Source organism: Buteo buteo, chromosome 7 (assembly GCF_964188355.1).
Source record: "Buteo buteo chromosome 7, bButBut1.hap1.1, whole genome shotgun sequence".
NCBI classification, from domain to species: Eukaryota; Metazoa; Chordata; class Aves; order Accipitriformes; family Accipitridae; genus Buteo; species Buteo buteo.
The window spans coordinates 40843435-40869070 of record NC_134177.1 but is presented as its reverse complement, the minus strand read 5'-3'; the positions used below and the strand labels follow the sequence as shown (position 1 = coordinate 40869070).

The window sequence follows — 25636 nt, the reverse complement described above, 5'->3', positions numbered from 1 at the left end:
ACAGACTCTTTTGCTATGAACACACAACCACAAGAACAATTATCATACCTAAGAAGTTACAATCCATCAGCCAAATGGCAATAACTTGTTTATTCTCTTAGCCCATTGCAAATGCAAAGTTAAAAAAAAAAAATCAGCTTGAAACCACTTGTCACATAAACTCTCTGCAACCCACACAGTTTAAGCCAATGCATTTTTTCACACTTTATTACAGCGGGCTGAGGCTGTATTTTACACACGTATATTTGGGCAAAAATATATCTCCATCTGTTCCCATGCAAATCTACCTTTTCGTTGTGTTTCTACAACCATTGGGCACCATGCAGCAAACCAGGTGGGGGACTGAGCTGGACTGTGAAGATAACCAGCCTCTTTTCCCTGGGTTGTTTTTGACTTGGTTCACTGCACAGTCCCACAAAGACTGGCATGACCACCAGCAGCAAGGCAGCAAAGACACAGAAAATGCCAAAAAAACCTCACCACCCTCAGACAGTGCCTGAGTTGTAAAAGTAGGGTCACTTATTGTGGTTTAAAATACAAGATAATTCATTAATTAACAAAAATTCAAATACTGTTCATGCTCTAAAGCAGACAAAAAGCAATTCTATGCATTCAGATTTGCAGTCCTATGCCTTTAGCACAAAAGCACTTCAATCAATATTAACTTCTTTTGGTTTGACTTCAGATATGAACTGTGTTGCATCTGTATTTTTAATAGTTCAAATTCCATTCTCCTCTGCCTACAAGGAGGAGAAGTCAGTAAAACTTGTCTGACTTTGGTACTTAAAACACAAAACAGTTTAATATTCAGAGGGACTGGTTTAGCACCACTGAAGCCAGTATGAAAATTCCTGATACATTCAGAACCATCATCAAGCTCACCCAGCCTCACTGTTTTTCTGGATTCATTTTAACCAAACAGCTATTAGCTCTACTTTCTCATCAAGAAATCACGAGATCTCACAAATGTCCATTTAAACATGTTGATCATTAAAATAGAAAAAAAAGGGTTATGAGGGAAAAAAATTCATTGACATTTAAAAAGCGCTTTTTTTTTTGGAAGATGTGATCAAACAATTAAGTTCATTAAATTCAATTCACAACATTTACGCAATAGCTCTGCAGCCAAAAATTATTAATTTTATACCCTACTTAAATACAAATAATTCCAAAACCAAAGTAAAAAACAGCTGTCATATGCCAGTAATGCGTATTTCATTAATTTCAGAAGCTCAAAACATTAACATCGACCACATAATAGCAGCACGGCTAATGATCTGAGCCAATCTTTGTGTTTTAGAACAGAAAAGCGCAATAATACAACACTCCTAAAGATAAACCAGATGTTTAAAAGGGCATATGAAACAGTAAAAAATGCACTTTTATAATAAAAACATACAATTAAAGTATAATAATAATAGATACAATGAGTAAAGGAACTTGAATGTACATTTTGGGGGGGTGGGGGAATCTTGAATGATTATTACACTTGGCAGTGCTAGGTTAACGGTTGGACTCGATGATCTTAAAGGTCTTTTCCAACCCAAACAATCCTATGATTCTATGATTACTTGACATACAGCCTCTCCTAGCAGCCATCTATGTCTACGCAGCACATCTTTATTGTGCACATTCATGCATTAAAGTGAGAAGTGACAGTTAACATGCATGATCTTCCAGTCTGCGATACAGTAGTGAACTACGATTTTGAAGAACTAAAGTGTGGAATTTATTATTATTTAAAGTGCATCTTTAATGCATATTTAAGCTGATTCTGAAGAGGTTTTTGCTGTTTTATTGGACCTGTGGGTGGTTTAGAAAGGAAACCTTACAGCTTTCAAGAGAACTCAGATCTCTCCCATGCAGGCGTTTACAACCAACAGGTCAATGTCTGTGTGTCTGGATATACTTCAGTGATACCATCTCATTTCAAATGGCCTCCAGCACTGGCTGCCCTTGAAATCTAATGCCAGCTAACAGTTTATAACATTGTCAGGCACTTCAATACTTTATCATTCATGTATGTGCACCGGTACATGTTCAAAGACCAAGGTGCTTACACTTCTCAGGAGAAGCCTTTGACAGGCAATGAACTGCTCTGGTGTGTACATGCACACGTGTATATGTGTCAAGAGACTGAATTTAATACCTAAGGCAGCAGGCAGCTGACACCCAAACAGAATAAGACCCTTTATCCACTGAACATGCCAAATGAGCAGCACTAGCATAAAATTTTCCTGGCTGATGCCTCCTGAAGGAAAAATCCTGTATTACCACAGATTGGATGATCTAACAGACCCTCTTCAGCTAAAAGGTCCATGATTGCAAGTGACTTAGTGATGGGAATACGACTATGGGAGACTGTGGCTCAGTAAAGACAACAGCTTTGCTGATACCAAACATAAAGTTTCATTATACCAGGGGGTTTACTGATGTGTATTCACAGTCCTAAAGAACCGAAAACAGCTTCAAAGAAATTACACACTGTTATTTTTAGACCCAGCCTGCTGGTGACAAAACCAAAATCCTAAAAAAGAAAAGTTTTTAACTGTCCCACCTAGTCCCTGAGCCATTCTGCCATCCTTTTTTTTAAAATGCTGGAAAATAATTCTAACCATGACTTTCAACTTCAAAAGAAAAGCTTGCAATTTTAAAATGCAGCATTCGTGAAATATTAACAATTCACAACAGAAAGATCCAAGAAATCCTCCTATATATTCATTTACCATTAAAAATTGAACATCTTGAATTTACATTTACTTTACAAATGTACCTATTTTTTTCCTCTCTAAGTTTCAAAATTGGAAAAGGGGATAAGGAATTAGGACTTTATAAAGGAGGAAAAAAAAAAAGAAAACTCCTTTTTACTCAACCACAGAACTGTTCAAAATGTCTGTTTAAAAAATGAGCTCTAACATTTTGGGTACCACCCTATCCTTTTAAACTTCTTTTCTAGTTCTACAGAACCACATCAGAAGATTTTTCTCAGTCTTCAGAAAAAGCTTGCAATAAAGTGACATTTGGCATTTGGATAAATGCCAACAAGTGTGGCAGATTTCACATCAGTTTCAGATTTCACAGCTAAAAGATTATTTTTGCTGAAGAACAGGAAGATATTTCTACCTGCACATCAGCATTTGCCCTTCCAAGCAGGGCCATCAACCTATTCCTTAAAAAAAAAAAGTTCCTAAATAAGTTCCTAAAGCAAGTGTTTTATCAGTGGTTTCAAAGTGTTTTCTAAGAAACACCAATTATCAAATTAGTTCCTCGAGCTTGCCCACACTTATTTGTGTGTCTTGTATAAAGTAGTAAGGACCACTATTCCCATTTTACAGACAGTAAGACTGAAGAGGAATGATCGAGCAGTGACTGCTTTAAAGGCATTGGGTTTTGGAGGTGTAAGAATGGGGAAGAGATGTGGTCTCCGAGGAGAAAAGGAAAGGCCCTTGAGACAGTACACTGCAGCAGACGTTGCTGTATTCTCTGAAGGCTCCACTGAATAATCCTGAAAAGGATCGTGTGGTCATACCCCTGGCCAGACCTCCTCCTTCCTCTTGGAGATTTTGTAGTGCCCCGAAACGGATCTGTCCTTGTATTCATGTAGTGTAAGGCACATCCAGGCTGCAAAAATACAGGAGGATGCTGGGGAGAAGGTCCTTTGTGTCAATTACGGTACAAATCAGTATTTAAAGGCAATTCCCACTGTAGTGACTACGTTCCCTCTTCCCTCCTGCAGAGTAACTGTTTACATTTTTCCTCCCTCTCCTGTTAACAACCCCTTGGCAGCACAGGGTTTGGTCTTAAATTCTGAATACTGTGATTTTACAGACAACACAAAGGAATCAGAAATAGCTTGGTTAGCCAGATTTATTAGATTGCTTTGGTTTTGGAGACTCAAGGATGAAAGCCAAGTATGTTTCCACTGGTGGGAAGCAGTGAATACACATCCTTTGTTTTCCCATGCTAATCACTTATACCTATTTAGCAGCTGTAAAAGCGTGGCTGAATTTAACACTGAACCAAGAGCACCACTGTTGGCTGCTTTGTTGTCAAAAAGATAAGGTATTTATAACTGCTGCCATTTACTACTGTCATAAGTAATGAAAGGAGAGAAATAAAACCTTAATATTGACAGGAGGCAAATACTGAAATCCTTTAGACCAAAATTAAAATTGAGAGCAGGTCATTTAACGAATAAACGAGAGAAGAACCTCACCTTTGCATTTTTTGCCATAACAGCAAAAGTCCTAACAGAGCAGGGTAAAGAATATTAAATAACATCTTCAGCGTACAAAAATCTGGCCAACTCATCTGAATGAATATATGACAGATTTAGTGCTTTTTCCTCAAGAGCTAGGAAACTGCCTGGTTCAGTGCCTGGAGCACTTGACGGAGGTGCAGAAGCTGGCACTCTGGTCCTGGCTTTCAATGTTATTTGCTTTATGGTCCCTGGCCAAGCACGTGCCTGTGCCTCAGTTTCCAGACATCTAAAACAGAGAAAACATTTTCAGCTCTCACAGGAGAGCTATGAGGATATCTACTTGTAAAACACTACCCCCTCCTCCCAAAGCCCTACTTAAAAAGAGAGACTTATGTTCACTGTTTAATGAATTCGTACTTCATACAAGTTTCTCACTGCACTGTACACTCACATGCCACTTCTGAGATCAGAGCCTTTTCAAACAAGTCTTTCTTCATTTTTGCAGCAACACATATCCTAATCCAATCCTATTGCTCCACCACATCTCCAGACAAAACATACTATTTGACTTTTACAAAAGAACACATAAGATAAATTTTCTCATATTCTTGTTTTTCAAAGTAGTATCTTTACAATTTGTTGCTGACAAAACTTCAGAGCCAAATAAACAGGTTCAAATAACCAAAGTCATATCATGCCTGTGCTAAAGAATGCAGATCTTATTTATCCAGAACTATTTTAAAACAGGCAGAGCTCCATCATGTTCATCATAGAAAGATGACTGGCAGAGCAGGTTAACAACAGAAATAGATTAAAACCAATTATACATTGTGACTAAAACAATCAATTAGCGAAACTGTTCATGTTTCCTGAAGACAAGAAATACAGGACACAATAAAAAAAGGTCACCTCTCAAAGACTTTCTGCTTATAAGCCATTAACATTACTATAACTCATTAGGGAATAGATAGAAGTTTTACAGTCAGGACAGATGGATCTCAAAAGCATTACTTCAGCAAAGATGGTATCATTCAGAGTATTTGCAGTTTTTTAAATGGGTACAGAAGAATGAGAGATAATTTGCAAGTAAGTAATTAAAATGTGTTATCTGAAAAATTTCATGCCTGTTTTTGATCTGCAGAGTTCCCTACTGGAAAAATTACTCAGGACATCAAAAAGGAATTAGCACCAGGGTACAAAATACCAAAAGCTATATAAATGACGTATTTCATCTGAAGGTGCTTATGTAGTGTTACAGGGTTCTAGAAATTATGAACACTAATTGATGTTAAAAAAATAATAATCTTTAGACATATTAACATTATATAATTATGATTTAAGCAATGCATTTGTTTTAATCCAAAGACACAGAGAAATGACCAACTATTAAGTAACTGTCATCTGAAAATTGGTACCTAGCCAGTTATTTGCTGATCAGCCTAAACAACATTCTGATAATGAAGATGTAAGTTATTTTATTTTGGCAAAATATTGCAGGATGGCAAAGGGTTAATTGGCTATAACTGAAGACATTTGGGCAAGTATGTTGATACTAGTGTAGGTACACTGGTTACTAGTATGGGTAGATATGCTCCTCCTGCGATAAAGAACAGTAACCTTTTATCTTTTCTCTTCTGTTTAGTAAATATCCAGCTGCTAAGATTATTTAAGAAATACCAAGCACACATGCGTGCAAGCCACGAACAGTTACCTCTGCTTACTTGAGAGGGTCCACATTAGCAGCTCTTCCAGCTGCTTGTACAGAATGCAGACATGCACTCCAAGTACCTGATCTGAGATCAGCTCTGGGGACCCTTTTGACGTTTTGGTCCCAGCTCTTCTCCCTGCAGGCAATTTCTGACCTTCCTACTCATAACAAATGGGAGTGACCAGAAGGCTACTACTCCTGGCATCCCCTTGAAGCAAACACTCACAAAATGCCTCTGGAATTTAATGCTGCAATAGAAAACTGGATTACTCAGCCCTCAACGCTAGCAGTAAGCAACATACCACTGCATGCAGTAAGAGTTGGAGCTCACTACCTGCTGCACTGATTTTTTTTCTAACATTGATCCTAACAATCAATTTTTGGTATCAGAGTCTCTGTGTACCTGGGATTTCTTGCTAGCACATACACAAATTAGAACCTGAATACCCATAATTCCATCAGAAATAGGCTTTAAGGAAGGCAAACGCTGCAAGCCTGAACATGCATCAGTACCAGGGCTGACTGCACTATTTTGCAGGGGCACAGATGTGATAAGCCTGAATTTAGTTCATGCTCCATTACATCTAAAAAATAAAACAAACTTTTTCCAACTCAGATGAATCCATCTTTACACTTTCTACAGCATGCATGTTTACGCTCACGCTCATTAAATAAAAAGGATAACTGTCTCGTTCATCTAAACAGAAAGTGAAGAATATTTTCAGCTTAATTGGCCTAAAAAGTAAGTATTTGTATTTTCCCTGGACTGCCTGGAGTTTAGTAACACTGGAACATGAAAGCTCGTTGAAGACAAGAATACATACAAAAGATGAGTAAGAGCTGAAAGCCATCTTCTCACATAAAAGCAAGATTCCACTAATCAGAGTTAATTGTCCATTATGCAGACTCTTACAGGACCTGCCTAGTGAGAAATCCCAAAATGGCAATTACTGCTGTTAGGCTGAGCAGTCCCTCCCCACTTCTAGGCCACATCCAGCAGTAGCTGAGACTCAGCTACAGCCAAGATCAGCATTTCCAGCTGAGGGCAAAATGATGTGGAGTGGGCTCTGGGACATATAAAGCTCAGGCTGCGGGAGACAAAAATGTGTGCAGTTATGGGAGAAGAAAATGGGTCTGGGGTCTGTGTTTGAGGGGAGAGTGTATATCGTAGGAGGTAAGGATGTAGGATTACAATAGTGTAATCCTTCACAATCAAAAAAAATTTTCTCCTAGAAGAAAAAAAAATAATAATAAAAAAAAAATCACTGCCTTGTGTTCAAAATCACACTGCATATCTGGGTAGACAGAACGGACAGCACATTGCTACAGTGCATACTAAATTCACAGATTCTAAAAAAAATAAGAAGAGTTACGTACTGTTGTGCAAATTAAGACAAAATGTATCATATTCTGTCAACACTGAGCCAAATTTTGCAGCACTTATATTTTAACCAAAACCTTGTATTATGTGTCTTGGTATTGCCCATTTTTTAGCTACTGAACTCCTAGACTGTATGTAAATATACATGCATGCAAGTTTTGTTTTTTTAGTAAGAGATCTATTGTAGGGTTCGGCGTTCGGAAGATCTCGCGATGTCACGGAAAGTTAGAGGGTTAGTCGCAGCCTTGTGATGTACCTGTAATCCCGCCTCCCCTTGTTAGTATAAAAGGAATTAACTGCGCAATAAAAGGGGGAAGTTGGCGCTCACACTGTGTGTGTTATCTGTCTCTTTCCCTGGTCCAGGCCGACCAGTGATCTAAGCGTGGCACCTTGATATGTAGCGAACGCTACAATCTATAGGCACGGGTAAGAAGAGAACAGTATTAGTGCCAAGATACAGCACACAGAGCTAAAAAAACCCCTAAAACATCTGTGACTCTGCAGAGGCAAATTCATCCTGAGGAATGTACGGTTTTTAGTTGCTAGGAAAACTGTAAAGTAACAGCAGTATACATAACCATGTATTTTATTACTAGCTGAAAATACTACAGTCTTGAGGCAACCACTGCAACTCATGTAAAATGTTGTCTGAATCAAGATCACAGGATCTGTCTTACGGATGAGCAATCCCCAGCCATGGTCTGTGAAATCACTACCAGTCTGCGCGTGGTCTTTGCAAACACACCGGGCTGTATTCTCTGCAGGGGTTACTGTACTTCAATGTCAGTACATTCGTCCAGGATGAAATCTGAGGGCTGATGATGGTATCTGAATACAAAAAATAGAGCAACATTGCTACAGATCAAAGGGTTAATTACCAATCAGTTTGGAGGGAAACACAATAGTCTTTTTAAAGACTATTAAATGATGCTATTGTTAAACTAGCACCATCCTGACTTTGGTATTGAAAATTCACTCTGAAAGCTCTGGAGGAGACAAAAATTACCAGGCAAATAATTCAGCCTTTAATATTGTAGAGGTTTGTAGTTGTTGTAGTTTTTGGCAGTAATGAGGGAAAATACTTTCTAAAAGGACTACTGATTTTCAGCTCAACACTTCCTTGAATGTGTCAATTTAAAGACAAAAAGGGCAATGTTTATGTCCAATTTTTAAAAATTATAATAAAATGCAGTGATTGGAAATCTGATTGTTCCCAAATTAGATCTAAGATAGGCTATCGGTAACAGGAAGAAATACAAGTAGAGCCAATTTTCATTTAACCATAATCACAGAGTGCAAGCTCAATAAATATTCTTTTCATGCAATGCCATTTGCACTACCTTACAAAATATGAAGCCATTCCAGGGACTAAAACTGGAAAATTAGCTGCTAGTGGCATGCTGTATTTCCAAGTACAACATGGCTTACTGTACTGTAGTGTTAGCCAAAGTTTGAGGCCTCAACAAGGTAGTAATAAAATTCACTATAATGTCAGTTCAGAGCTTTTCATTTAAAAAAACCCAAACAATCTCAGTTCTACAGTTTCAATTTTATCAAAATAACTGATTAGGAAAAAAAACGTGCTTTACCATACTTTACTGACTATATCAGTGAATTATATGTTTAGATGTCTTTGAATTTGCTCCATTTAGCAATGCAGCTTGAAAGGTTTAAGTTGTTTGTACACTTTAGTATTTATTTTTAAAATTTGCCTTTTAGGAAAAATTGTTTTTTTCTGCGTGTAACACTAATGAGAAAAACCCATCACAAAATGGATGGGTGTCAGCAGAAGAGATATGCTGGTCTGTTAACCTGGTATTTTGAGTACCAAATATCAGCAATAACAGAGAGAAAAGATCTGAGGTTATTTTACAGGAACCGCACCATTTGCCAGCACAATGGTATCCGCTCTCTGACTGGAGCCAAAATGTTTCAGGACATCACGTATAGCCTGACAAGCAATGCATTCTGCATGGTTAGTATTGCAGGTTTGTGCAAGGAGGGCAGGAAAATTGAGAATTCACTTGATTAAAAGCTCTGTTCTTTAAATGAATGTGCCTCAATTCTTGGTGCTTCTTTGGATGGTGTCTGGTCTTTCTTCACTACCTTGAAATTCCCACATACACCAGCACAACCTAGTGCTTGACTGCTGCAATAACATGCTGAGCAGGGAAAGTCAGTCATTACACCACCTACCTCCACCAGGTTTTTAGAAACAGCTGCAAACCCTTCTTAAATTCAAAGCCCTCAAGTCCTTGTATTAGAAAAGAAGTTGCTGAGTCTAATTAACAGCACAAACACACTGCTTAATTGTTTCCTCCTTGATTAGAGGCAGAGTCATAACAAGGAATTTAAATGGCAGAGGAAGCAGTCTTAAGACGATGGGGCGTTTCTGACCAGTTGTGCCTTTTAACCAGATTATCTATTTGTCTTGCAATGAGAAAACAGAAAACCTTGCTGTGCCCTCACTGAGGACAGACACCAACTAACATATATCTTAAATCAAGTCAGCTACCTTCAGAAAATTGTTACCAGCAGAGACAGCATATAACCAGCTAAGAGATTAAGGAAGAGAGCACAACTTTGAATGCCTTACCCAGAAAGGAAGTAGCAAAGACAGACTGTGGAGTTCATTACTCTTTGTGGGAGAAAAGGTCATTACAGCAGGATCATGTAAGTAAGGTCCTGGAGAGCAAACATTGCAGGTTCTTTCCTCTCAAAGGGGAAGAAAGCTCTCTACCAGATAACTGGAATGAAATCTCTAGTGAGGTCTTTTATACAAATAACCACCTCCATCCCACAGAATGGAAATGATTAAATCCTTTAGGTTTTCGTTTATTTAACAACAGAGCAGTGTTGAAATTATCTTGGTTATGAACCAAAGGGTAGTTCAAAGTTTCCTTGCAGGCATTACTATTTTAAGCACTTTAACATAAAGTGCATTATATAGTAATTGCACACCATATGCTTTCTGTGTTTTGGTGTGAAGAGGCTGCCAGATGGGCTTTGACACTTCTAGCTTGAAGTGTCTGAATGGAAGATTAGAAGAAAGAAGTGGCGCCAGGATCACGCTAAACAATTCTGTTTCTTATTTTGTAAAGTACGCGGCAAATGCAGAGCTGGCAAGTTCTTTACCAGATGACAGAGATATTAACAAAGTAGAAGTTGTACAGCATGCTCAAGAAACTAAGGTATCACAGTCCAATCTGAGTTCTGATAAGCCATAAAACGTGGTAAATTTGTAGCCTAAACTAGTGCTTGGCTCTTCACTCTCGTCCTTCTGCCATTATGCAGAAGGAAGTGACTTGGGAATAATTCTCTTGCTTATCTTACAGACTGATTCAGAGAAAAAGGACAGAGAGGATGATACCTAAAACCAAAGGCACCTCCTAGTAAACATAAAAAATGGAATAGTCAAAAAGCTCATTTAAACCTTGTAACTATTTCAACCTTTGCAGCAGTGCTATATTCAAGCTCACAGAACAAGCTGGCATGGGAAGGCGAATATTTGGGTATATCTTCTGCAAAACAGCCAGGCACTACAGGAGACCGAGAGATTTTGTAGCCAGAATTTTCTGCATTATGACCCAACATCATTTAGTACTTCACTCTTGGAGACCCCATATGGGGGAGCAGATGCAGTCAAGGTGATAAGAGCTCTCCTGCCTTTTTGTAAGAGTTAATCCTGAGGTCCTGGTCAAATTCTACCAGAAAGAAGTTTAGAAATGAACTTTAAAACAAACAAAAAAACCCCACCTTTGACTTTTAATGGGACTCTTACACCTAACTCATTCAGTTACTTCTGGAAAATCCTATTCTGCCTTTCTAATTTGCACTGGCTTTTTGCCATGATATAGTATTCCTCTGGCGCTTTCCTAAACTGCTGTCATGTACAGACTGAACAAGCTTATTTCACTTCACACAGGATGACTGTTTCACATTACCAGAAACGAAGGATGCTCACTACTTACTCAAGAACTAGTTTGCTGCCAATTTTAAGACACTCTCATTTCCATACTATCAGCTCTTTACAGTAAACAGAGTATTTTCTCCATGCTTCAACACCTCCATGTCAGAAAATAATTAAGATACCTTTCCCACTACATAAATTAGTATCCTGCTATATAAAATGAGCTACAGGAGGACTAAACACTGACATACTGACCTGGCAACTTTCGTTCTACAAAAGAAAGCACTACAAGCGAAGTTACAAACCCATGACAAAGCTTCCAAGTACTAGCACCCCTGTGTCTGCAATGACAGCAATACTGTGATCAGAGCTGCTGATATACTGGATGTGAGCATAATTGTTTGTAGAAAGGAGGCATTGAAAGTCAACAAAATAGCTGACAATCTGCTTTCTACTCAATTTACTATCCTTTGGACAGGGTAAAAACTTGCCTTGTAGCACTGCACTCTCCAGACGCTCTCACTTTGCATTTCTTTTTGTGACACAACCAAATTATTAGCAAGAGCCTCCTTCCCAGAGCATGAATTCCTTGGGAGTCCTTCCAGCAGGGAAGAAAAATGCGGTCAGTGTCTATACAGCATAAAACTACTCCTTTGTGGTGAAGAGGGAGTCATTTAGGAACAACTAAATCTTTGGGTTTTCTGCTTTAAAAATCAGATGACTGATTAGAGCTATCCAAGCAAGCAGCCAATTGATTCAATTTCTTTTGGGTCTGATTATTTACAGCAGGCTTCACTCACACTCTGGAGAGAGGTTTGAGAGGATCATGTGTTTCAAGCACTGTCAACAGGGGTTCAGACCACTGCCAAAGAGGAAAAATGCCCTTTGAGTCTTCTTGTAACTGTGAAGGAAGTGTTTTATTTTCTATGCAGGACTTTGCAAAATAAGAAGAATGAACTGTAAGTTCAGCTTTCTTAGAAACTGCAGGGCAGGGAGCAAAAAGTTGATTAACACAATATTTAGGTAACTGAAATGTATATCTCAGAAATCCCAGTGGACATAACTATCAGCGGACAAACAGCACAAAAAAAGAGGATGAACATCTTAAGTTTGCTAAATGCCAGTTACGGAGCATAACCCTGAGAGATGATCTGTTGTAGCTGGGGCTCACAGATTCACACAAAACTTGACTTCAGAATAACATTCTTTCTCAACCATCTATATTAGGATTTTATTTACTTATTACCTCCCTGCAATACAGCCTCTTAGGTATGAATGCATTTTTGCTTAAGGAAGTTCATAAAAATAAGGCTGATAATAAACAAAGATTGGGTTGGGGTTTTTTTGCCGTTCTCTTACTGTGTTCAAAACCCATTTACAACTTACAACTTCTGCCTCAGAAAACATTTTATGAACTCTGCTTTGTGCTTGGACCAGGTGAAACCATGCTAAAAAACAAAATACTGACAAGAATCTGTTTGAGAAATACATTGGTAAACACAGGCCCACTTAAGGAAATACTCATCCATGTAGGCACTAACAAGTGAAGGAAAATATGTTTGGATGAGTATTTAAATAATAGCAGAAAATACTTAAAATACCTTGATCAAAACCAGACAGATTATCATACTGTGTACACAGGATCAGTTTTTCAACATTGTCATGAGTTTATACTTTTATTCAAAGACACATTTCTACTTACTTGGTTAGCTTATGGCCTTTCATTGCTACGAGGAAATCTCTCACAGTCTCAGGACTCTGGTATCTACAGGGTGTTTTTGAAATGTACTTCAGTGTCTGCAATGGATAGAAAGAAAGGATACATTATTTCACAGTTACTATTTGCTTTACCACTTGTGTATGAAACAAGCCCATTTTGAGAAGTCTCCTCAGTACTACTCAGAAAAAAATGGAAAAGTCAATTCAGGTTTTGGGGTTTGGCTTTTTACTTTTTTTTTTTTTTTTTTAACAGTGGGAAGTGCTATCACAGGTGACACAGATCACTCACATTTTTCTGTCTTCAGTAACACTATACTGGTATTTGCTGAGGGAGTAAGAAACAGGCAATACGTAACTACAACTTTATGTAATGGAAATTACATTAGTACTTATCCAGGAAGCCCCACTGAACTAATTCCATAAAGACATGACCCACTCAGCTCATTACACACCCCGGTGAGAATTACAGCTTTGACTATTCCCCTCTGTGGCTTTGGACAGCCATTTATCTGATCTGTTCAAAGCCCAAAGTCGCATGTTGAAGAGTACAGGAAAGGAGTTGAGTTTTAGCTCTGTCTACTAAAAAGACACATGATGTTTGTGAAAGACATTCGCTTTCTTGGTTTGAAATAATCTCAGGTGATGCTAAGACTGTGATCAAGACATACTTACAGCTGTGCTGAACAGTATCACTCAGATGCAGCTTTCCTTTTAAAACCAACAAACATCTAGATTCAAAGCTAGGTTAAAAAGGTACCAAGATATGGGGTTTGGGGGTTTTTTTGGTAGTGTTTATTTTTTTGTTTTGTTGTTTTGTTTTTTAAAAGCAGTAACACTTCAGAAAAGTTGAATACTATTTTTCAAACCATGTTACCTTCTGCCAAGTTTTCATGTGCTCAGTGCCAGGGATACTCTCACTGCCAACCCATAAATAACTCATTAAGCTCTCCAATCTGTGGTTGTTTTCACCCTTATATGCATATTTGGCAATGCTTTCTTGAAGTTCATAGAAGCAAGTTAGGTGGGTTGTCATGAAAATCTGCAAGAATACTGTAGTCTTAGAAATGTATACCTGACTTGAGACAATTTATCTTTGCTCCATTTTTTACATGTAACACCTACCAACCTCAGCTAACTTTTGCAGCAGATGTGACACCTGCTTGCTTTTTTTTCTTTCCACTGGAAGTAGCTTAGAATCTTCCTGAATGTTGCTTGTTGCTTGGATTAGACCCAAAAATGAAGAGTTGGAAATAATGACCATCAATGAAAAAGTCAAGGAAATCCTTGCATTGTCTGCATTGTGTGCATCAGCAACTGAAGGATTTAAAAGAGTATTGTCAATGCTTGTTTTAAAGTAAGGAAGAAAATCTTCATCTGTTGATACTGCATAGTTACACATAAGGCTTAAAAGTATCAATACAACTGACTCATGATGCACTAACTGGATTGCAAATACAGACACAGATGTGGTAGGATACCACATGCACAGATCATCTATAATTATAAAAACCCATAAAATTCTGTATGATACTCTCTCAAGTTTCTTTCTCAGAAAATCTTTAAACTGAATGTTTGTATTTAAAAAGTCAGAAGCCAAAAAAGCTGAACCAGTATACACAGAGCAGAAAACAACAGATACTGGGAACAGACTACAAGATCAGTATGGCAAATAAGAAAATATGCAAATGTATTTTCAGTGTATTTCCATTAAAATCTGTTATTTAAAAATGCTAGGTAAAGGAAAACAGACTTCAATAAGACAGCATAATTTATCCTACTTAACAGATACAGTGCTGATGAAATATGAATCACTGGTATTCTTAAGGACCAGTTTCATTGGACTACTGAGAAATATATTTAAAAGCACAATAGGGTGTCAGATAACCCTCCTTTCTGTAAGCCCTGTCTGACCTTTTCAGATAAAATGAAGTTCTTGTTCACCAATAATGACTGAAATGAAATCACAATATTGTCATGTAATAAAATTATTTAATAGGAGTAATTTCTTTTCTGGTTTAGTCTCTTTTTTGGCAGTTTCAAATCAATTAAAACATCAGGCATACAGCAAAACATAGCTCCGGGTTAGCAAGCTTTATCTAGTTACTTCAGTACCAATGGATACAAGCCTGCACGGAGCTCATGAAGACATACTCAGCATGAACAAAGACAATGCCGTAAGATCAAATTCTGGTTTTCTTTCAGTCAAATATGAAGAAAATATACTTAGAGTTTACACCAACTTCTCTCCATGCACAAGAACGAGCATCCTATAGGTATTTAACATGTAGCAATATAACAGGGCAATTAAAGCTTTAAGGTGCATTCTGACAAAATATACTTACAGGATCTCTCAGCTGTTTCAAAGAGGTACAGGAAGAGACTCTTCGTCTCCATGAAGATTTAAATTAGATTTTTTTGTAAGCCCCTATTTTGTTGAATATGAGGCTTAGGAATTACAAATCTATACCTTTTCAAACAAAGCCAGAACTAAAACAAAAACAAAGCCTAGGCCAAATCTTATTCACATGAGTAGTTTCACTGCTCAATGGGATTACTCATGCAAGCAAGGCAAACTGCTTTCAACTTGCTGCCAGTCGTGGTGCTACTCATGCAATTCTCTGACACAGACACAACAGGTCATACTGCAAGTCTGTTATGAAGTTGCTAATTTGAGATATTTCAAATGTTAATATTTGTATTACACGATTTAAAAAGTTCTTCCTAGCAATAGATTAAACATCAATTACCAGTCTGGCATCCAACTGATGTTGCTATCTGTACATGTGATTTTGTTATTCTTTTGACCAAAAAAAAAAAAAAAAAAAAAAAAATTAAAAAAATCTATTTTAGTTGGATATTATTAGTTTAATTCTGTTAATAAAAAAATACCATATGCGATCTGTGCCTCACCTTTGAAATCATGATTACATGGTATCATCAATTCATCAGATGATAGCAAGTTCTGCCCTGGGTCTTAAAAGGATAGAATATTTGGAATAAAAAAAAAAACAAAACACAAAACTAAACAGTTAAAAAACAGGGGGTTTTTTTATTCTTCTTGTGATAAGATTTTAGTAAGACCAGCTGCATGCCTCTGCCCTGACAGCGCAGTTAGCCTACAACCTGAATGAACTGACCACAGAAAAGTGACAAATCAAATATTTTACTGTGGTTTTTAACAGGGGAATTTTGATACAAAATTATTAATATACAGACCTAAGGATGTGAATTACTCCAGCTTGGGCTAATTTGCAAAGGAATTTCACTGTGCTACTCACTTCATACATGATTGTGTTCAGATTCTGCTGACCAGAGCTCTGCTTGTTTTTTCCACTCTCTTTGCGCTGCTGCTTAAGATCAGTAAGCAACTGGAACACCTGGAGAAAAAAAATAAAGTGTTTTAGACCATTTGTGAGTATTTTACCTAAAAATACTACAGCAGGAAAACATAAATGAACAATGCAAAATCCTACCAACCAAACAACAAAAAAAAGCATGACTTCTTTGGTGAACGCACCAGCAATGAAATGAAAAATGTTTTGGCATGAGAATGATGAATAGGTAATTAAATTGCTTTTTTAAAATTGTGACTATTTTAAGCAGATTTTCAGCACTTGTTAAATGTTATCCAAGAGCCCCAACAAAGACGCTGCCAGGATGAATCTATCCTACTTGTTTATCTTATCTCACGTCCTGAACAGAGTTGGGTCATACCCTGCTGTACTGGCACAGAGCTCCCATTTAAATATAAGTGGTGCTTGAAGCAAAATGTCACACAAGTTTATGGCCCTACTGGGTTTGTTATGACAGACATACCTATAATATTAAAATGGATATATATTCCGTCTCACAGAGATGCAATTTTACGTTATCTGCAAAAAAAAGTAAACTCTACAAGTGTCACACTGCCAGGAACCAACTAAATAAAGGCTTGACCTATAGATGCTCCCGAGATTAGTGATCCTATTGTAAATTCCAGTGGAGTTATTCATAATAGTAAATGTTACAGTGACCAGCATGGTGTTACGGTACGTTAAGCCACAAAGATTAAATTAGCTCCCTATTTCATCACAACAACGTAATACAATCAGACGTTCCTGAAACAAATGTAATAAAGTTGTCTTCACATTTATGATGCAGTGAATATTAATGTAGGACTGAGATTCAGAGGGTAAGTCTGAAGGGAAAGAAGACGTTTTGATTTTTGCAATTGTGCTTTGTCAAATCTGTTGCAACAAAACATCTTTATTCATCATAGACAGATATGCACCAAAATATTGAGACAGCATTACAATTACTCTTTTATTCCCATATTAAATCACATTAGGTTGAAATTTCTTCAGATGTTTTGCTTCAGGCTTTACGGTATATCCGGAGCCAGATAACAGAGGAAGTAACAGATAACCAGAGCAAAGTAACAGACCACTTCTTACTGTTTATCCCCTAATTTTTAACTAGCTTCATTCAAGATCCAGATCCAATGGCATTATAAACTGACAAGTCCATAGAAATAAAACACAAACATTTCCAGACAGCAAGAAATAAGAACATTACCAGCTACAGATCCTGCAATTACTTTATACTGCATCTTCTACGAAAAAGGAACACCTTGTGTATCAACCACCAGTAGTCAATCCTCACTTGAAAGGCAAAACTGAAGCTATGAACTTTTATCTAATAAATACTTGAAGAAAATATAGCCAGTGACAACAAGATACGAAATGACAACTCCAAACTCACAGAATAAATGTAGGCATAGGACATACAATATGTCAGTCTCAAATACTCCTTTCAAACACCACTTTCTGTGCAAAATATTACCTCGAGAAAGAGAATGTTAGCTATGCCAGTCAAATTGCAACTGGGAAGAGGAGCAAACAGAAAGAGATCGGTAGTTTTAGGGGAATCAGTACTCTGAAGGGCAGTGAAAAGCCATACCCAAAAGCCTATAGCTGCAGGCACTGCAAATCCCTTCCTGCAAAGAAACGAAAGGCTGCATGCACAACTGTGCTGTGAAAGGGAAATGAGAAATAAGCACTCTCATCAGTAACTTCGTTTTCCACTTCCTTTTGCTCTTTTTCAACACACAGAGTATATTCACCAACAAAAAGACTCAGCTGAAGAAAGTTCTGACTGAAGAGCATGAAGAATGGATTCTGCAATTCTCCCTATTCTGGACCAAACTTTAGGACATCTACAGATTTTCCATAATGTGACTGACACCGCTACTTGAACCTCAGCAGGCAGTAATACCTAGATTCCAACAAATATCTCGGCAAATGAAGAAGAAGGAAGCAGAAATGATTTTGCAATAAATAATCTCTGAAATACTTGCTATTTTCTGTACTGGAATAGTACATCTTTTAACAAACAGACTCTTAATACTACTTTGGCTGACATATCATCTATGTCTTAGGCAAGACAGTTCTTTCCAAGTACCTCATTAAAGGCCTTCTAAGAGTCACCAGATGGTTGCTCTGCTATATGCAGACAGATAGGCTCAAGATAAAACATTTCAAGATTTATTTCAGAATAGGATGAAACAGCTGTGCAACTTTCAGGCTTCAGCAATAAAACAATATAAACAACATACTTGGGTTATTAAAACCATTCAAAAAAAATCACATTCATAAACAAAGCACTGAAATCTTTCCATTACCTGGCTGAAATTAAACCAACACCACCACTACATTTCTTTCTATCTCACTAAAAAAATACCTTTACTCAGGAGAGAGGAAAATTATTCAGAACTTACCTACACTAGAAAATAAGATTTGTTTGTTTGTTATTTGTATGGCAATATTCATTGTTTGTTATGACAGGGCACTGTACCTTCCCCATGACACCAGATCAAAGTACATCACTGGCTTCTAGGAGTGTTTATCCTGAGTAACACATCTCAGATCAGCAAATGGCCTCATGCTTACTATAACCTAAACTGCTTTGGAAACACCTCAAGATCTTTAAAAAAAATACCGTCAAGCATTCAGAGATGTAAGACTGCGCTTCCAGTAGCACTGGCTTTAATAAAACTATGCATTAATGAGTTATAGGTTCTCAGATGATATTGCACATCACAAGGTTAAAGTTAAATATGAAACACTGATTCTAGCAGCAGCCACCTGTGAAAAATGTTTGAATTTTTCTGCAAGAATTTTTATTTGCAATATTAAAGAGACTCCAGCAATCAGTGTGTCATACACTTGGTGGTATATTGGCTTATCACAAGATAAAATTAAAAAAAAAAGATACTTTGGACATTGCTGCCCTGTTACAGAGATGTCAACGTTCTCGATTTGGGATCTGATACACCATACGTCATACAAAGCACCAGTCAACTCACTGCGCTTGCCCACATACACAAGTGTTTTAAGATGTGGAGAATCAAATCCTAAATAACAAACCACCATACACAAGCTGATTCAACAAACCAACCACACAGCAACAGTGTAAATATGACAAGGCTGAAGTTAGTTACTGACATTCTAAAGATCTGCTCCTCGTCTATTTGAAAAACATATTTATATCTGTTTTTACAGATTTGGGACCAATGAAATAATAATACAGTACCCATTACTAGTGAAAACTAGTCATTTTCTAGAAAATTAGATTTTCTTTAAAAAGCTTTTTTCTTAATAACAAATCAAATGGAGGTAGTGGAAATCACATACAGGTCTTGCTGATCGCCACTGGCAATTTTCAGCTTCCAGAGAAGTATACAAGTGACTGATTACAGCTTGAAACTGCTGGTTTAAAACCGGGACGCAGATAAACTTACCTCAAAGTTACTTAGCAATGCGGCATTTGCATCTTTTCTAAAAGGAAAAATGAAAATTATTAATATATGTTCCAAATGAAACTGTCTAAAATTTTTCTTTGCTGAGTCACGCAGACTCTAAGAGAACAAACACTACTTTCATAAAGTTAAAAAAAAAATCATCAAGAGATCTATTTTTGGTGATTCTACAGTTAATAAGTTGTTGCCACCTCTGGAAAATATTTTTCCATATTTTTAGTAGAATCATTACATAATTACACAGTATATTTTGCACAACTTGCCCCATAAATCATAATACACTTATAATCTTTTTACTCAGCCAAACAATTTCATTCACTCACCCAATTTTACAAACTAAAACCAAATTGTCTTGCCTCTTTCTTACAAAAAAGGGTCTCCAGTTTTATTTGAATAAAGACTGACAGCAAAAATCATTCAGATTACACACACTATTTATTTATTAGCCAAGATCATGGACAAAGAAAATACAGTTACTCTTTTTAGCACAATGTACATGTGTGTGCATAGATATAGATATGGCACTGTATTTACACATACTGTACTGAGTAAAAAAACCAAAACTTACTGCACTTCCTCTTTATTTATTCTTTGAATCTTTATGTGGCTACTCCTTTATTAGCAGGGCAAGGCTGAGTTTCCCATTTTCCACCAGCCAAACACTTCCCCATTAATTCTGTCCCAATTAAGCAAGAATCGTTATCCACTGCTAGTAGGCTGAACGCACCAAGTCAAGCACATATTTAGACTAATCACACATCTATTACTACTGGATATTGGAATTTTATATTTTTAAATTTTAAAAAAGGGAGAAAAACTGACACAGAATATCCTATATTCCCCAAACAACACGTTCTGCTGAGCAGTCAGTAGCCACAACAACAAAAAGTTTCCATACAAAAGACAAAAAAGGCCTTTCTCAGGTCTGTGCAGTAGCTTATGAAAAAAAGAAAAAAAAGGTACAATGTATTGTTAAGCACCATCAACTGATTGAATAGAACTGTCACGTTCATCACTTTCAAATGAGTTAAATGCATCCACAAACTTCCACAGGTTCTATCATTGTTTTTAAATGAAAAGGACCTTCTAAAATACGCTGAGATGAACTTCAACTTCCATTTCGCTGACTCGAGTGAAACTTCAGCAAGTGAGCTCACACACGCATTAGTTTTCATTCATGTTTTACAAACCATATAGCTTTTGTTGTTAGGTAAATGCAATTCTTCAGAATGTTTGCATTCAGGCTATCACTACAGAAATCCCTATGGATCAAAGACATTCTTTGTTAGAAATAATAATGCCATAGAAGAATTATATATGGAATTATTCAGTTAAATAAGTAAAAGGGTCATATAGAGTAAATACATTACTATGCAAATGAGCCTGAAATCTATCTGAAGTTAAATAATTTAAGACAAAACCACTTTGTCATTCAGAAAATTACTTTTTTCTTCTAACAATGGATAGCAAATGAGTCAGTCTCAAATTCTTCAACAATTTTTGTTGTGCTGAAAAAACAGAATTATAAACTGATAAACAAGACCAGTTTCAAAAACTTTTGCAGAACTTATAATGTAGAAATACAATTTTCTTCAGTCCTAACTTTCATGAAGCAACAATTAATTTTACATTCAGAAAACAAGAAAGTATAAATAATGAACTCTAATGTATATTTTTAAGTAGTCAACTAAACAGTATGCTTAATTTTTACAAGATTAAGACTTAAACAGAAAGGGAAAAAAATGTCATGTTAAGACCAAATGTAAAAACTCTTTTTAGACTCTTTAAATAGGTAGTATTTTCCCCTATTTTAGTCCAAACCAAAATATTCTTGAGAAGGTCTTCTGCATATATCAAAAATTATCTTAGGATGTGGCATCACACCTCTAAAAATATCACTGACACTTCATGTTTTTAAATCTACTGCTTAAAATACTTTGCATATTTAAACCCCAACATTTTCTGGAGGGTTCTTTTCTCTAATAACAGATACTTCCGACATGGTAAGAACTTGGTGAGGTTCTCCTAGTTGCACAGCATCCCTCTATAAAGTCCACTGGGCAGGAGGCAAGAGACTAGTAAGATTAAATTCCAACAGTAACTCAAGTGCAAAATGGACTAAATTGTTCCATTCCAATGCAAGGGACATTCACCCACAGCTCAGGACTTCAGCCTCCAGGTCTTCTAGCTCTGATGTGCCTTCCTATTGGTACCAAAAGAGGTAGACCAGTAAAATAAACTGGGCTACTCAAGGTAATAAAAAACAAGTGGATGTATAAGCAGCATCACGGACTTACTATTAATGGTGACAAAAGCATATTTCTCGGCAGGGCAAATCCTATCTTTCCTCACATGCAACAGCAACTTTCAGCCTATATATGTTTCACAGCATTTTTACAACAGCAAGAACAGCTCATTTCCCTGCAGGCTGCTACTCATTAAGGCTAACGTAATACAAACCCATATTTCAATGGATGTTTCTTATCTGCTTTGGAATTTTATGTATAGAATATTTAATTGTAATAGTATAGAAGATTTAACGATAAAGCATCCATGAATAACGTGAACTCCAATAGTTCAGCTGACTTTAGTGGATGCTGGCATACATCCTACAGAAGTGGCATCCTCTGTGCCCCCGCTCATTAGAAACCAGCGCCACGTACACATATATAACCACACCCTGTAATGGGCTCCACGGAACTCATGAGTTTCTAAGCTTCAAAATAGGTCAAACCCTATTGTTTTGGGCCCAGGTGACACACATAGCGCTGTCAGCATAGGAAGGCAACAAAACTTGTTGCCTAGGACGGCAGCCTGGGGGCTGGCTGGTGTAACTGCCCCAAATTACCAGCTAGCCAAAATTTTGACTCCCCTCTTGTGTTTCCAATAGCTGGCACACACCATTAGGTTTTCTCCTCCAGCATGTTCCGCTGCTACAATGAGTTGTCTACCTGAGGCTCGCAGGAATAAGTCTCTCCCAGAGGCTGCAGCAGGGGATCCCCGTTTCACCTCTCCCATCCCAGAAGAGAGACGGCAGCACAAGGGGACAGGGGAGATGGGGACGGAGAGCGGGATTCCAGCTAAGCCACCGACGCCTTTTACCCGAACAAACAGACGCTTCAGCAAGATTTTTAAAGCAAACGAAAAATCCTCAAGTTTCTCCACAGAATACCTGAACACGCTGCTAGTTATCAGGGTGCTAAAGGCCCAATATACCCCCCCACACACACACCTCAGGCAGGCCCATACAGATATACCCCCCCCACACACACACCTCAGGCAGGCCCATACAGATATACCCCCCCACACACACACCTCAGGCAGGCCCATACAGATATACCCCCCACACACACACACACACACCCCGCAGGTAGGTCCATAGATGTACCCCCACACACACACACCGGCCCCGGAGCCCCCACGGAAGGGTCGGAGCTGGGGGGGAGGCGGCAGCGGCCCCGTCCCCGCTCCCTCCCCGCCGCTCCTTACACCTCCATCTTGTCCGCCCCCGGCGCAGCCGCACGCTGAGGCCGGCCCTGGCCGCCGCCTCGCCGCGGAACTTCTCCTCACACACCCGTAGCCCGCCCGGCGAGAAGAGAGCGGGGCAGGCCGGGGTTGAGCCGAAGGAGGCTTTGGCAACCGGGACGGAAGCGGAAAAGGAAGGAGAAATAAAGTGCGGGGGAGGGAAAAAGTCAACTGCATTGGCCGGGAATCGAACCCGGGCCTCCCGCGTGGCAGGCGAGAATTCTACCACTGAACCACCAATGCCTGTGATACTCAGCACTTTCCCGCCACGTCGGTTGTAACTCCTTTCACAGAAAACGGTACGATCGATGTTATTTGTGACAAAACATGTTCTGAAAAAACCTACTCAGGTTCTGACAGCTAGCCACTGTTAAGCATGATGAGAAGGGGAAAAGTGTATTGTAGAGGTCCTTCCAAATAAAATCTAGCCATGTGCAAACAGAATACTGTAAGGCTGAACTAGTGTAATCCTGCTATTATCTTTTAAGCACCTCTACAGACATTTTAGCAGGCTCATCAGCATCATATGTCTTTTCCTACCACCACTGTGATTCTTCCTCATTTAATATATGTGCTATTAAATTTTGCAAGAGCCCTTTTCATTCTTGAGAAAACTGAAGACACTTCATTGAGTGCAAATAGCTGAAAGTTCTATTGGCTACAGCAAGGAAAACGGTCTGGCTGAGAGACTGAGAGCCAGGGAAACATTAATTACTTAATTTTGCCATTATCTCTCAGGCAAAAGTTTATATGCAAACATAGCGCCACTAACTCCCTAAGGAGTCACATACACACACACTTGCTTGTTTGCAGCAGGGCTGTAAGAGCAAACTAAGGAACCGAATGGATTAGACTTGTGCTGACAACCTCCGTCTTGCAATACTAGCACAAAATCCACCAGCCACTTTTCTCCCCAGAATCAAGCCAGAATAAAGTCCATCCCCACTTTTGGGACTTTGATGCTCCCTGGGGTGTTGCAAATCCTAAGCCAGTTCTGAATAATGTGAGCAAACTGCAGCACTTCAGGAACAGTCTTCAGTGCCAGGACAGCGGGCAACAACCACCTTCCAGCTCTCCAGGAACCATCATCATCAGACACCGAAGTGCTGGACAAAGTTTAAAAGCCTACTGCAAAGCTTTTTCTGCCCTTTTCAGTTGAAGACTCATAAAAAAGTTTCAGTGGACATGTGGACCCCATCATATACAGATTGTAGTACAGATAGAAATTCATTTATACTCCAGAATAATTTGTCATGGAGTCCTGTGGAAAAAGAGCCAGGAGAAAGGTCATCAAAATGCTAATTGAAAGCTGTTGGTCTGACCCAGTGGACAGGATGCAACGGATGCTGTCCTTTTTCATGTCAGGATTAACTGACCTTGTAAATTGGCCAAAACCGGCACAACAAATGCTCTGTAACTTCTCTGCCATGTTTCAAACTCTGCACATGAAACTGCCTGTATGCCAGCTCCCAGTCAGGCTAAAGGGAAGAAAAGAAGGGAAAGGATGTCAGCTTTCATTTGAAAATATCATATTTCTAGACTATCAAATTTCAGAGTTTTGTTCTAGAAATCTACTAAACCTTGCCTGCCTCTCATCACTCTCTTTAGATATGGGTTCAGAATCTTCAGCATACTAATTTTATTTCTCCTTTGCTTCTCCCCTTTGTATCTCTCCCCAAGCACCAATTTATCATCTCCATTTTCACTGTTTCTCCAAAAGTTTCATTCCAGATCTTTGCTGATACATTTTTACAATCCATGATGATGATGGTGATGCCCAATCCCAGCAGCTGGGATGAATGAGCATAATACAAATGCCTCTCTGAACAGCTTTCAATTTTTTTTTCTAATAGAGATATTATTCCTAAATATTTTCCAATGGACACATATAGCCTGTTAGGGTGTAAATACATACATGGACCAGCTACAGGTCCACTGACACCATGCAAGGGAGAAAGGGAATATCCAAGAAAGAACTCACTACTCTTACATACAACTTCTCAGGAGATGAGGTGATTAGCTCACTTCACTTTGTTTTTAATTGCTGCACTTTAGGTGTTAGACAGTTATGCTACACCATCCATAGGGAATGCAGACATAGGTTTTTCTAAATGTGCTTAGCATGTCAACATTTTAAGCATTGGCTTGTGATTGTTACCACTAAGGCTTGGTGAGAGAGGGGCCTCGGTATTAACTATTGAAAGCAGGGGGCCTAGTAATTGCTATTGAAAGCAGATCTGCAGGGTATTTGTATTCTTTGTCATGAAAGATGTTTACTGTATTCAGCATTTCGCTGATCACCCTATAGTGTCTTTTTTTCTTTTACATTCAAAATTCATTAAACAAAGTTTTTTTTTTAACAAAAAATGTCAGCACCGCTTCACATCAGTCTAGCT

The 25636-nt window shown here is 38.2% G+C and overlaps 1 protein-coding gene and 1 non-coding gene across 5 annotated transcripts in view; both read right to left on the bottom strand.

Moving 5' to 3' along the window:
- CRCP (CGRP receptor component) overlaps positions 1–24692 on the bottom strand; it is a 34765-nt gene extending 10073 nt beyond the window's left edge. The window contains exons 1-4 of one of the 4 annotated variants that reach the window (XM_075032590.1): positions 24617–24692; positions 19698–19734; positions 16198–16296; positions 12903–12997 (exon numbers count right to left, since the gene is read on the bottom strand). In XM_075032590.1, the coding sequence (XP_074888691.1) occupies positions 12903–12997; positions 16198–16296; positions 19698–19734; positions 24617–24669 (284 nt within the window). In that variant the 5' untranslated portion in view covers positions 24670–24692. Of the gene's footprint in view, positions 1–12902; positions 12998–16197; positions 16297–19697; positions 19735–23119; positions 23436–24616 lie in introns of those variants that run through there. The other 3 variants (XM_075032593.1, XM_075032591.1, XM_075032592.1) reach the window with 3 other exon arrangements.
- On the bottom strand, positions 23413–23483 carry TRNAG-GCC (transfer RNA glycine (anticodon GCC)). Its single transcript has one exon. It is a non-coding gene; the product is annotated as a tRNA-Gly (tRNA).
- Positions 24693–25636: the final 944 nt, after the last annotated feature.